Genomic DNA, 14,571 nt, shown 5'->3' with positions numbered 1-14,571 from the left:
TTCACACTTTCATAGTACTAAAGCATTTCTGAGATTCAGATGAATTTGAATGTGATTTTATGTAACAGCAGTAGGTTTAAATCATTTATTTTTAAACAATTATGAAAGTAAGAATAAATTCTTTAATAATTTCATACTCATATATACACATTCATATATATACATTTATACACATAAGGGTATGTAAAACCAAAAACAGAAAGTTCCCTCATTGGTAGATGATAACTTAGTACAAAAATGTGTCCTCTTCTCATTTTTGTACTTCCACTCATAACCTTTTTCGGAAATGAAAAACATTCCGGGCATGTGAGTTGTTGGATATAAGCTGTGTGTTTTCCCATGATGGCTCAGTGGTTGCCTATAGTAACAATGACAGTAAACGGACAGGGAAAAACGGCAAGTGACAACACGATCGGGCTTACCAAATCACTGCACTGCGTCCTCTGTTTCACTTCCCATTTGTGGGTGCAGACTTTAGCTTACGTACTGTAATTGTGGGAATTAAAAACATAGAAAAAGCTCAGCCTCAAATTTCAGTCTATAAACATGTTACATTTTCATTAAAAATCTATACGATGGAGTATGACTTATATATTTCATGCACTTTTTCGGTTTCTGGTCACTCTGAAGGGTCTTTGCTTACCCCCACTTGGTGTAAGATACATTTATAGTTACAGGACAAAATGTTTGGGTAGTCCCTCCTGCTCTGTTGTACTATATGTACTACATTCCTGCTCTGTGGAATTTGGTTCACCGTTGACTCATCACACAGGAGTGTTAGGTTAAACCGGCTGTAGAGTTTTTGCACTAATTTGTTATTGGTTACTTTTGTGCCACTCCCTCCCCTAGTATCATTGTGATTCCCTTTACTGAGCGTCATAACACCATGGGTGTGAGTTCTTATTGTCGCAAAAGAAGGTCATGACCCATATATAAGCAATAAGTGTCTGACTTGTGAAACATTATAACACCGATGCAGAAAGGAAGGTAATGTATGCAACAGGTATACCCATTGCACAACAAAACCACCCTGTTGTTTACCTTCAGCAGTTTCCAGTCACAAAAGAATTGAACACACCCATTCGCTCAATGTCAACCATGAGGCAGCAGCATCCATTCTGAGTCAGCAAAGCAGCAAAAGAAAAAGGGTTTCTCCAAGTGACTGTCATTGATGTGACATAGCTTCATTCTGGGCAATAAGATTTCATCCTCCTGTCTCGATTAGGTCACACGTTATAAGTCAAAAAGATCTCCATCTGGTGTTGTCTTCCTGGAAGGCCCGTGTTTTGGTTCTCAGCATGTGGAAATTTACTGGACTTCAGATTTCTATACAGTGATTAACTTTTATGGTTAGCCTTTGCTCTCGGGGCATTGAACATTATGTGCCTCTGACTAATAAAAACAAAGAATAAATGTTTATGGCCCCCCGTGTCAGGTATTTACCTATTATTTTCTTATTTGTCAACTCTCAGGTGAAGAGGCAAAATAATAATTGTTGTTATACACTAACATCATGGAAAGTTTGGTAAATGACAAATGGCATATACTGTAAAAACGTGAATACCTAATATTCACCAATAGGAGAGCAAAACTGAAAGTTGAAGAGTTTATTGCGTTTACTATCTTCGGTGTAAAGCATTCTGTTTTGTTTATCTGTAACGTTATCATTTATTGACATACTCTAATGCTTCAATTTATGAAAGAAAATTTAGCAAAATTAATTACATACAGTTCAGTATATTTAAAAACAAAGATGTGTGTTATTATCAACATTTTAAATTGTTTCTTCTTCCTTTATTTTTCCCATTTTTGCTCAGTTTTTTTGGTTTAATTTGGGGCCAAGAAAACACAAACCCAGGCCGCAAATGGACCCTGTGCCACACTTTGGACATGTCTGACGTAAGGGAATATAATGTAAAGATAATGTACAGGAATACTGTGTACTAATTACTTGACCTTCCCACCCTATAACCACTTTGAACATTACACCAGGAGGACATAATGTAAATAATATTCAAAATATTAATTTGAATACAAATAGCATTCAAAATATTATATTTGTTTAAACTAACATGTGTGTTTTGTGTGTTTGACTTAGATTGCGATTGATAATAAGATAAGAAATAAAAATACAAAATAAATACCAAGTAAAAAAAACAAAATAATTCACAATGAGAGCATAAACGTAAATGTGCATGGTTTATCATGGTTCATAAAAAATTTAAGTGTGAAAAGTCAAAGACAAACATTTACACACTTTGGAATGACTGAATGTAATATTTGTTTTAAACTAATATTATGTGACACATCCCTTGGTTAAACAGAGGTTATTTCTGAAGTTTCACGTGACTATGATGTCACCACCATATGATATATAATGATGAATCATTTTAACTCCCGAGAGGAGTCAACACTAAAATGTTGCTTTTTATTGCAACATTTCTTGGGACGTGTGTCCATGCTGAGACAGGACATCTTTGAAATGAATGCGGGTGGACGAGAAAGACGTGTTCACACGTACGTGACCGGAGCGTGGACATAAAAAAAAAAAGTGTTCTCCAGTCGTGCATGCGCGTTGGCGCTGTGTTTATTCACTGCGGGCGCGCGCCTTTGACGTCATTAAATCTGGCAGGGCGCCAGTTGAGGCGGGTTAGTGACGTCAGTGGCCTTTCATTCAACACGAGCTCGTGGGAGTATATAAACTCCGCTCACGAGCGACTAGCTATTAAGTACTGTTACAGCCACACCACAAAGAGGGGTTAACAACAACGGATACACTAAAGAAGCTTTCTTTCCCCCGTTTAATCAAGCTTTTTACCTCGGGGCTTCGGAGACGACTTTCAACACTTTTTCCCAGCCGAAACTCGTGTTCCCTCGCGGGTCAAGCTATATGTATTTGGATTTAACATTTCTTTCCCGTCGCCCTACTATGGTCATAATGGAGGTGCCAACCATCGACTGTGCGTCCCTCCGTGCTTTGTTGGAGGGCGACGCTCCGGGCTGCTTGGTGCTGGACTGCCGCTCTTTCCTGTCCTTTAACGCGTCCCACATCGCGGCCTCCACCAACGTTCGCTTTAGCACCATCGTGCGGAGAAGAGCGAGGGGCGGCCTGGGACTCGAACACATTGTCCCCAACGAGGACACTAGGAGCCGGCTCCTGTCTGGGGAGTACCAGTCTGTGGTGCTTCTGGACGACCACAGTTGTGACTTAAGCCAGGCCAAGAAAGACGGAACTTTGATGCTGGCTGTGGCAGCCCTCTGCCGGGACCCCTGTGGAGCAAGTGTCTTTATCCTAAAAGGTACTTTGACTTTTGTTGTGTTTTGTGTGTGTGTGCGTGGCAACAAATGTGGATTACAGCTGTCACCATACCAGCTGGTGCTGCTGTAAACAATTCCAAAATAGACCCTTCACCTCATATTCCCTTTTTTGGTTATGTCTTTTAACATGTCATCATGTTTTTTTTAACTTCTATTTCTTTAGGTGGATTTGACACATTTTCCACAGAGTACCCAGACATGTGCACCAAACCGTCTCCCACTCAGGGGCTCAGTTTGCCTCTGAGTTCCAGCCACCCAGACAGTGCAGATCCAAGCTGCAGCCCATGTAACACACCACTCTATGACCAGGTTTGTATCATTTTATTACGCAATCATGGCATCCACAGAGATTTACTGTCCCACTCTGACTGACTATTCTCATGTGTCGTCTTCTCAGGGTGGTCCTGTAGAAATCCTTCCCTTCCTATACCTTGGTAGTGCCTACCACGCGTCCCGAAAAGACATGCTGGACATGCTAGGGATCACAGCTCTTATTAATGTCTCCGCTAATTGCCCCAACCACTTTGAGGACTCCTTTCTGTACAAGAGCATCCCCGTGGAGGACAACCATAAAGCAGATATCAGCTCCTGGTTCAACGAGGCAATTGAATTCATCGGTTAGTATTTTTTTTTTCCCTTGCAAGTGCCTGTCACAGCTTTTCCTCCCAGAGCCCCACCCCCCTCTCATCTGCCTCACTTTGGATTTAAATTTGAAAAAGTTCCCTCCAAAACTCACCAGCTGGCTCAGCAATGCTGCTTGAATGGTGGTTACATCATCACCTCTCAGTCATTCATAGAAAAAGGACCCCCCCCACCCATCCTTTTTAAATGAGTTGCCAGGTTGCGGCCTCCAAACAGGGGGCTTGGCTTCGTGCCGTCCTTTTGTTCTGGCCCGAACAAAAGGCAACTTCTTCTTGCTCACTGACGGCCTTCCTCCCAAATCAATATGCCTAGTGGGGGTTTGTTCCCCTTCTTTGTGCACAAGCCCCCACATGCTCACACCCCCGCAGCCCCATCAGCTATGCGCCCGTGTCTTAATGAGCTGCTGAAACTGGGAGGATTGGATTTGTTTCCTGCACTTTTAACCCTTTAAAATGTTTAACCTCGATGTTTTCTGTCTTCATGCAGATTCCATCAGGAATAAAGGGGGTCGAGTGTTTGTACACTGTCAAGCAGGCATCTCCCGCTCGGCCACCATCTGTCTCGCCTACCTCATGCGCACTAATCGTGTCAAGCTGGATGAGGCCTTTGAGTTTGTAAAGCAACGTCGCAGCATCATCTCCCCTAACTTCAGCTTCATGGGTCAGCTCCTCCAGTTCGAGTCCCAGGTCCTGGCCACGTCGTCCTGTTCTTCGGAAGCGGGAAGCCCAGCCATCGGCAACAGCAGTACCGTTTTTAACTTCCCGGTCTCCATCCCGGTGCACTCATCGGCCAATCAGCTCTCGTTCCTCCACAGTCCCATCACTACCTCGCCTAGCTGCTGATGAATTGACCGCAGGAACTGTTTTCGGACTTAACAGTGGTGCTGGTATCACTGTACAATATTTCAATTTGACTGTGACCTTGTGTCCTAACATCATTTCAAGAGGAGACATGGCAGCTACCACCGAGCAGTATTGATGTATAACTGCTAGACGTATCTGAATATTTCTGTATTCTTTCATGAAGGCATCTGCTTTTGATAATCAATCATTAAAAAAAAAAAAAGTGAGGGCTAACAGTAGTCTCAGGTATGTCAACCTCCCAAATGTCCTTTTTGCTTCCTAGTTAAGGGATCCAATATTAACCCATCGCTGACAAGTTACTCCTTCATTTGAAGAACAATGAATGTATCCCCTTTGTTTTTTTTTTGCGAATGTGGGAGAAAAGGCCAATTTGAATGCAAATGTCTGCCTTTGCTACATACGACGATCCTGACTCAATGGGGAAAGTGACCATTAATACCTCATGTTTCTGTACTGTGTACTGCAAGCCCTGTAATGGGCACGTAGTCAGCATTGACTGCTATATGACATATTTATTAAACTAAAGTAATATATTTCTTTGGCATATCTATTTTTGCATATGTTCATGTAAATGTTTTTTATACCATTCAAATAAATCTGCTTTGACTTTGTACCTTCAAAATTCTCTTATTTTCAATGAGCCATCACATATAAATATATATTAATGTTATAAAATATGATATTTTGCAAGATAATTACTGCAAATGACTCATGTTTTATTGGATTTGCATCTCATAATACAAAAATATGTAATGATCTGAGCATTATACTAAGATTCAGCTAAAATATCTTACTCTAATGTACAGCAATATTATGTAAAATATCTGTAAAGATAATTCTTCAGCTTTATTCAAACTTAAATCTGATTTATTATTTACATCAAGCTGCCATAATGCAACCAACTGGCTCTCTTTGTTCATGCGATGGAATTCTGTCATAAGAGTTTTACCCACACAAGTCTCATGATGTCACTGCGTCCTCCATTGTTGGGGGTCACACTCCCTCTGTGGGGCCCCGGACAACGACAGGAGGCCCAAAGAATCGCATAAGAAACCCTCCCTACGCAGCTACAATAGGAGCAGCTGCAAGGCGTTTGGGAAAAGTGTGACCGCTGAAGAGCATTCAGGGCTCAGTCGTGCGCCGGCCATACAAGCCCATGGCAGTTGGAGGGTGAGGGGGTTGAGGAGAAGGACGGGGTTGCATTTATGGAGGCGCCTCTGAAAGGGAAAGGAATATGTTTGGGTTGCAAATTAGCCACAACATTGACTGTGACTCCTAGTGGGGTGTGAGAAAAAGGTGAGGTTGACAGTACTGCAAGGCCTTTAGAACAAAACAGCCATCTGCACTCATTTGCTGTGGAGACTCGTCCAAATTGGTCAGCTTGGATCATAAACCACAACAGCTTAGCGTAAATATGATATAATAATCATAGTTTCAGAGGAAGCTGATGTAAAAGATAGAAAGACTAAAACATGACATAGCAGCAAAGGAAGTACCGTCATATTCATGATGAAGTATTTCACAGTATCAAAAATAATCAAAAATACTTATTCAAACTACCAAACTAAGGTAACAGGCAGCATCAATCTGGACTTGTTCAAATTTTGGGTCAAAAATAAACAAAGCTGATCTAGAAGGTAGCATATCATGTATTGTCTGGACTAAATCTTTTTTTGCCATAATATTGCTCTTGTATTTCAGTTGATTTTTCTACATTTTGGGTCAAAATCAGCAAAGATATTGTAGCAGACAGCATATCGTGTACCGTCGGGAATAAATAATCTAATTTTGGATCAAATGCAACAAAACTATTACAGGCAGCATATCATGTACTGTCTGAACTAAAAAAAAGCACATTTTGCCACAATAGTGCCTTTATTTTTAATGAGATGTGGTCACATTTTCAGTCAAAATCAACAAAGCTGTTTGTAGCAGGCAGCATATCATGTACTGTCTGGACTAAGAAAGCTAATTTTTAATAAAACTGCGACTTTATGTTTAATAAAATGTTTGTATTTTCAGTCAAAATCAACAAAGCTGTTGTAGCAGGCAGCATATCATGTACTGTCTGGACTAAAAAAAGCACATTTTATTAAAATAGCACCTTAACATTTAATAAAGTGTTTATATTTTCAGTCAAAATCAACAAAGCTATTGTAGCAGGCAGCATATCATGTACTGTCTGGACTAAGAAAGCTAATTTTTAATAAAACTGCGACTTTATGTTTAATAAAATGTTTATATTTTCCGTCAAAATCAACAAAATTGTGGTAGCAGGCAGCATATCATGTATTGTCTGCACTAAAAAAGCATATTTTGTCATAATAGTGCCTTTATTTTTAATGAGATGTGTTCACATTTTGGGTCAAAATCAACAAAGCTATTGTAGCAGGCAGCATATCATGTACTGTCTGGACTGAAAAAGCAAATTTTACTAAAATAGCTCCTTTACATTTAATATAGTGTTTATATTTTCTGTAAAAATAAACAAAACTATTGGAGCGGGCAGCATATCATGTACTGTCTGGACTAAAAAAGCACATTTTACTAAAATAGCGCCTTTACATTCAATAAAGTGTTTATATTTTCAGTCAAAATCAATAAAATTGTGGTGGCAGGCAGCATATCATGTACTGTCTGCACTAAAAAAGCATATTTTGCCATAATAGTGCCCTTATTTTTAATGAGATGTGTTCACATTTTGGATCAAAATGAACAAAGCTATTGTAGCAGGCAGCATATCATGTACTGTCTGGACTAAAAAAAGCACATTTTATTAAAATAGCGCCTTTACATTTAATAAAGTGTTTATATTTTCAGTCAAAATCAACAAAGCTATTGTAGCAGGCAGCATATCATGTATTGTCTGCACTAAAAAAGCATATTTTGCCATAATAGTGCCTTTATTTTTAATGAGATGTGTTCACATTTTGGGTCAAAATGAACAAAGCTATTGTAGCAGGCAGCATATCATGTACTGTCTGGACTAAAGAAGCGTATTTTCCCAATATATCACCACTAAATTTCAACAGAAATGTGGGAAAAAACAATTTGAAAAGCCTATCACAATCATCCTCAAAGCAGATCCAGGCTATTGAGCCATATTTTGCACAGCGGGGGCCCCCTAGACTAATCCCTGCCATGTAAATAGTCTTTGAAAAGGAACATCAGTAGTGTTGACGCCTCTGTGGGAAATGCTCATCCGTGACCTCACCACTTCTCTCAGACAAGGGTGACATATGTGCAACCCCCCCCTCAACCAGTCCCCATGACAAACTGACCCCCCTCTTTGTGTCCCTTGACTTCCTGTTGTCAGAAAGGAGGTGTGTATGACTCTGTATGCGTGTGAATGTTGTTATAAGGCAGTTTCATCCCCGCAACCTGAATATTGACTGTGCTTTTTTTGGGTTTTGAGGGTGGACACAATACGTTGCAAAACACAAAAAATGGACACTGTCTTACATCTTTCCTTCAATATTTTGTTGTCTTGTCAGTCAGACACCGTAATGGCATTTGCATCTTTCACCATGTCGCTAATTGCTTGTTTTATTTAGCAACCAAACTCTGCCTCAACTTCAAAGTCATTTTAATTGACACCGTCTGAAACAAAACAACAATTTGACGATGTGTGAATAAGTCACATTTTCAGACAATAACTTGCCACAGGAAATGTCTCGTGTTGTTGTTATTTGCTTGGGAATATCATGTGAATGTGGAAAGTCGCCTGGAGGTTTTTTTTTTTTACAAGGAATGGGACGGTTTACATCAAAGCAGTCTTTGCAGGAAATCATCTTTGATGTAAAGATGTAGATACAATATGTTCAAAGAAACTAGAATACTGGGAATTCTGCTTTAGCTAACTACATTTTATTTTCATAAACTCTGCTCTGCTAGCACTGGAACATATATACATTTATGTCTTAAATGGCTTATATTTTGTTATTATGTGTAATATATTAGCTAATAGAAGTAAATGTGACTATAGGGGTGTTATTTCATGTCTAGAGGGCTCTAAACTGTATCTTAAGCAGGTTTTCTATGCTTTTATTTATAAATAATGAGTCCTACTTGGCGGCACGGTGGTCGACTGGTTAGCGCGCAGACCTCACAGCTAGGAGACCAGGGTTCAATTCCACCCTCGGCCATCGGTGTGGAGTTTGCATGTTCTCCCCGTGCATGCGTGGGTTTTCTCCGGGTACTCCGGTTTCCTCCCACATTCCAAAAACATGCTAGGTTAATTAGCGACTCCAAATTGTCCATAGGTATGAATGTGAGTGTGAATGGTTGTTTGTCTATATGTGCCCTGTGATTGGCTGGCGACCAGTCCAGGGTGTACCCTGCCTCTCGCCCGAAGACAGGTGGGATAGGCTCCAGCACCCCCGCAACCCTTGTGAAGAAAAAGCGGTAGAAAATGAATTTAAAACATCCTTATTGGAACTGGATCGTTTCTAGGCTCCATAATGGTTGTCATGTAAATGAACAGCTAAAACCACACTGTCTTTTGTAAAGAGCCTATGATGGTACCGCGATATGATAAGGATCCAGTAAAAATACCAATGGTTTCCCCATTTTTAAAGGCAGTACTTGACACTTGGTTGCAGTTGCGGTGTAGTACATGCACAACATCGGATTAAATCTGTCTCACACTCTCACACACATACAGGCACAGACGGAATGTCTTGACCGAGAAGATTTAGCACATATATTGATGTCAGTCATGGCACAATACACACCTAAGGTCAATCTACAGTTTAAGGAGATTACCTCTTGTTTGTTGTAACCCTTTACACCAGGGGTCTCAAACTCAATTTACCTGGGGGCCACTGGAGCTAGGGTCTGGGCAAGGCTGGGCCGCATCAGGTTTTCCAAAAAAAAAACAAAAAAAAACGGATTTATTAAAAACAGAAAAATATACAAACTTTTTCAGTGCTTTGGTTCCGATTTTCTACAATAAAAAAAAAATCCAGTGTTCTCAAATATTTTAATTTTAATTTTTCTGCACAAAAAAGATGAAAAATAAATAAACAAATCAAGAATAAAGAAAATCAATCAATAAATCAGTAATAAATAAATATAATAATAATAATAAAACGGCCAATAATTAAAAATTAAGAAACTACATATAGTTGGTGGGTAGACAAATTATTTTTTTCAGATTAAAATGAACAAAGCATTATTAGAGCCCTGTAGACATGACAAAACACGACTATAGTCACATTTATACTCTTTTTATTTACAACATATTGCGCAACTGCAGCGTCTTGAGACACATGCTAACTCGCAAACTAGAGAGCTAGCGACCTAAACGGTAGCCTTCAAGTTATTTCCTTTAAACTTAAATAGCCAAAAACTTACCACTTCCACACGGATAGGGAGGATAACTATTAACAGTTATTTAACCTTTAACATGAACATTAATCAAATTTTTTCTGGGTACATGATACCATACAGCATCCGCACTAACATTAAACTTTCATATCAAGGCGGGGGCCTCAAACTAGCGTCCTGCGGGCCACATTTGGCCCGCGGGCCGCGTGTTTGAGACCCCTGCTTTACACACTTCATTATACCGACTAGCCGAAATGTGTATTGAAGATAGGACATTTCTCAACTTCTTTCGCCATTTTTAAACATGATGAAACTTTTGCGTTTGAGACGTTTTGAAGTCAAATAAACCAGACAAGCAGCAGTTGCGTGACAGGGGCTCAGATAAGACCAGATCTTTTGCTTGATTGCCCAACACTTGAATGTCACAACATTACGTACGATGGCCAAGAAAGAGCTTGTTTTGTTCATCGTCTCTACCATTGTATGATTGTGTTTGAAGTTCTGCAGGTCTGCAACGTCTCTCAACATGTAGCAAACATATGGAACACAATGACATCAATCAGAAACCAGCAGATATTCCACGGCTGGTCAACAAAACAGTCCCACCAAAGAGCCTCCCTCATTCGCCCCTGCGACCCTGAAGACAAGCTTGTATTTTTCCACTGGCTAGAGGCCGACGGGTTGTGTTCACAAGCAGAAGTGAGATCCTGTGTGGGGCATTCAAGGAATGTCTGGCATCCTGTCTTCCTCACCGCTTGCCCTCTATAGCTCAGTGATGTCACACTCCGAAAACATACACAGAGGAGCAGATGTACATCACAATTTGTTCCGATTCTTTTTGATTATATGTTAACAATATTAGTTTGAAGCACACAACATCGATTTGTCCTGGACGGCTTACACAAAACATCTGGAGTTTTTCAGTTATTCCAGACTATAGCTCCATATCTTCCCAAACATACTGTAAATCTGGTTTCACATATTTGAGTGAAAGCACCAGACGTCCTAAATCCAAACTCTGTACGGCTACAAAGGCTTCTTTTACTGACGAGTCCCACATGACCCATTTTTAAAGGTACACATACAGTATTATAACTGGACATTGTTAATTGTAATACAAGGTTACATCAGTGTACTACAGGTGACAGATACAATGTAACAATACAATTGTTACAATGACCTCAAATGACTATTTTCATTCATTAGTTTTCTTATTCTCACGAGGGCATGCTGGAGCCTATCCCAGCTGTCTTCGGGCGAGAGGCGGGGTACACCGTGGACTGGACGTCAGCCAATCACAGGGCACATATAGACACATATGTACAAAAAATGTGTACATGTTGGCAGGTCCGCACTAACATATAAAGTACCACTGCCCCACTATTTGAGAGGCACTGGTTTAAATATAAGATATACTGTCCTTCCTTATTTATTGCAATGAATTGGTTCCAGGCCCTCAAGAGGGTCACGGGGATGCTGGAGCCTATCCCAGCTGTTTTTGGGCGAGAGGCGGGATACACCCTGGACTGGTCGCTAGCCAATCACAGGGCACATAGAACCTAGAAAATACAACAAAATGCAGAGTTGTGAAGCATAAGTGTACAAAAAATGTGTACATGTTGGCAGGTCCGCACTAACATATAAAGTACCACTGCCCCACTATTTGAGAGGCACTGGTTTAAATATAAGATATACTGTCCTTCCTTATTTATTGCAATGAATTGGTTCCAGGCCCTCAAGAGGGTCGCGGGGATGCTGGAGCCTATCCCAGCTATCTATTGGGCGAGAGGCGGGGTACACCCTGGACTGGTCGCCAGCCAATCACAGGGCACATAGAACTTAGAAAATATAAAAAATGCAGAGTTGTGAAGCATAAGTGTACAAAAAATGTGTACATGTTGGCAGGTCCGCACTAACATATAAAGTACCACTGCCCCACTATTTGAGAGGCACTGGTTTAAATATAAGATATACTGTCCTTCCTTATTTATTGCAATGAATTGGTTCCAGGCCCTCAAGAGGGTCGCGGGGATGCTGGAGCCTATCCCAGCTGTTTTCGGGCGAGAGGCGGGGTACACCCTGGACTGGTCACCATGCAGCCAATCACTGGGCACATATAGACAAACAACCATTCACACTCACATTCATACCTATGCACAATTTGGAGTCACTAATTAACCTAGCATGTTTTTGGAATGTGGGAGGAAACCGGAGGAAACCGGACAACATGCAAACTCCACACAGAGATGGCCGAGGGCGGGGATTGAACCCCTGCGCGTTATGACTATTTTGAAGTATCAAAACATATCATATAAGCATGGAATCTGGGGATTGATATGTTATGTTATGATGCATTATTCAGCATAAACGTCTTCCTTCATTTCTTATGGTTTTACAGTGGCGCACTAGAGATGCTTGCCAGATGTGTGGGTGACTAATGTCGGGTGACTATATAATGAATGGTTATATGAGCTGATCACGTGATCACCAGAAGCCATCACATACTGGCCTGCATATAAAATAAAATTCTTTGGTTAGGGGTGCCATCTGCTGGATGACTACGTGAATGACAATAATATAAACAATACACGCCTGAGGCAGGACTCTGTGTGGAGTTTGCATGTTCTCACCGTGCATGCGTGGGTTTTCCTTAAGGACTCCGGTTTCCTCCCACATTCCAAAAACATGCAAGGTTAATTAGCGACTCCAAATTGTCCATAGGTATGAATGTGAGTGTGAATGGTTGTTTGTCTATATGTGCCCTGTGATTGGCTGCAGGGTGACCAGTCCGGGGTCTACCCCGCCTCTCACCCAAAGACAGCTGGGATAGGCTCCAGCATGCCCTTGTAAGGATAAGCGGTATAGAAAATGGATGTATGTATGTTTAAAATGAGTTTTTCATTATTAATCATGCCTAGAAGTAATTAAAATATATTTCTGATTTGTGTTCAATTGACTAAATATGTAAAATTTTAATGGCAAACAGAACTAAAATTGACGTTAGTTAAACAAATATGATGAAAATCTCCGATTTGGTCTCCTATTGGTCCAACTCAGCAGAATCTGTTCAAACGGTTGACCTTTGACCGGAGATGTTAATAAGTAACACTGCTCACTTACGCTATTTATTTTGAATGTGTGCTAAAAATAAAAATACATTTTATACTCTTTGTTAAGTATTATTATTTACATTTTTTTCTGTACTTGTGTGGGTTTCTTCCCACAGTCCAAAAACCATGCATAGCGACTAAATTTGCTGTAGGTATGAATGTGACTGTCTACATTGTCTACAGGGTCTACATTGTCTCTCACGCAAAGCCAGCTGGGATAGGCTCCAGCTCACTTTACTGCTACTTTAGGTTAGTTTAATTGGATATTTTAGGCATGTTTATGTGCAGGTTTTCCCCAATTAAGCATGAAATGTGATTAATTCCAGTGCCAATAGCAACTGGAAATGTCATGCAAGGTTAAAATGTGTCCTGTCTGTAAGGACAATGTTGTCTAACGGTCAAAACACACCCATGCACACACACACACACACACACACAGACACACACGTGCCGACTTCTTTTCCGAGGTTGGATTTTATTGGCCAGAAGCAGATAAGAGACCCCACGTGCTCATGTTGACATACCTTCAAATTTCAAGCGGGATTTTGTATTTAGGCGGAAACACTTGCAAGAAAAGCCACACTTGACAGCAACATTTTGGGAGCAGAATACCAGCCAAAACATACCTGCAGATTTTGTTTGGAAAAGTTCTGAACGAGACACAAGATGGGAAAGAAACAACCTTCGATTTTTCAACTTATTGGTCTTTTCTCGTTTACCACCAGGGAAAAAGAACTGAGAAAAAAGAACTGCCATGACACAGGAGGTGCAGGTAAGTCAGTTCTCCTTTAGAAATTCATATTGAAACCCAATTTGTCATATATAATAATGTGACATGTTTGTATATGCAGTGTATGCACCTATAGTATACACACATATACATAACCACTATGAGGTGTGTAATACAATATACAGTCTACAATATATTTTCCCTTTTAACCATTTTTTTTCATGTTTTTTTCTGAAATATGACTACTGATGAGTAGATTAAATTATTTTTATCTTAAAGTGATTTTTTTCTCCTCCCTTCCTAAATGTTCTGGAGAGTCCCCTCATCCCCCATAATAAAGATTGTTATTATTAGATTATTATTATTATTTGTAGACAGACAGGAAATGCCTGTCCCTCAGCTGTGGTTGTTTGTAGTGTTGTGTGGGTGGGAGAAGTTGACAATGACCTCCACTGATGAAGTCATAGCTTTCCCAGACCCTGGCAGGGAGGGGCAATGGGAAAAACTGAACGTTGGCGGAAGTCATTAAAAGAAGCCCCTCCCTTACTTTGTGTGGCTTGTCTACATTGGGAATGGATGT

General features: G+C 40.3%; 1 protein-coding gene across 1 annotated transcript; it reads left to right on the top strand.

Annotated features, from left to right (window-relative positions):
* Positions 1–2,715: 2,715 nt before the first annotated feature.
* On the top strand, positions 2,716–5,434 carry dusp1 (dual specificity phosphatase 1). Its single transcript, XM_058063897.2, has 4 exons — positions 2,716–3,299; positions 3,482–3,627; positions 3,716–3,935; positions 4,447–5,434. Exons 1-4 carry the CDS (start codon positions 2,891–2,893, stop codon positions 4,800–4,802), a joined length of 1,131 nt encoding a protein of 376 aa, XP_057919880.2. The 5' UTR covers positions 2,716–2,890; the 3' UTR covers positions 4,803–5,434.
* The last annotated feature ends 9,137 nt before the right edge of the window (positions 5,435–14,571 follow it).

The sequence above is a fragment of the Doryrhamphus excisus genome, linkage group LG22, assembly GCF_037039965.1.
Source record: "Doryrhamphus excisus strain RoL-2023G ecotype Guam linkage group LG22, RoL_Dexc_Guam_v1.1, whole genome shotgun sequence".
Lineage (NCBI taxonomy): Eukaryota > Metazoa > Chordata > Actinopteri > Syngnathiformes > Syngnathidae > Doryrhamphus > Doryrhamphus excisus.
This window is presented reverse-complemented; position numbering and strand designations above follow the sequence as displayed.

What these genes read in the sequence shown, in the direction of transcription:
- dusp1 (XM_058063897.2), top strand. Translation starts at nt 2,891, where the DNA reads ATGTATTTGGATTTAACATTTCTTTCCCGTCGCCCTACTATGGTCATA. An exon ending in AAGTGTCTTTATCCTAAAAG is followed by an intron (nt 3,300 to 3,481) that starts GTACTTTGACTT and finishes CTATTTCTTTAG; the next exon opens with GTGGATTTGACACATTTTCC. An exon ending in ACACACCACTCTATGACCAG is followed by an intron (nt 3,628 to 3,715) that starts GTTTGTATCATT and finishes TCGTCTTCTCAG; the next exon opens with GGTGGTCCTGTAGAAATCCT.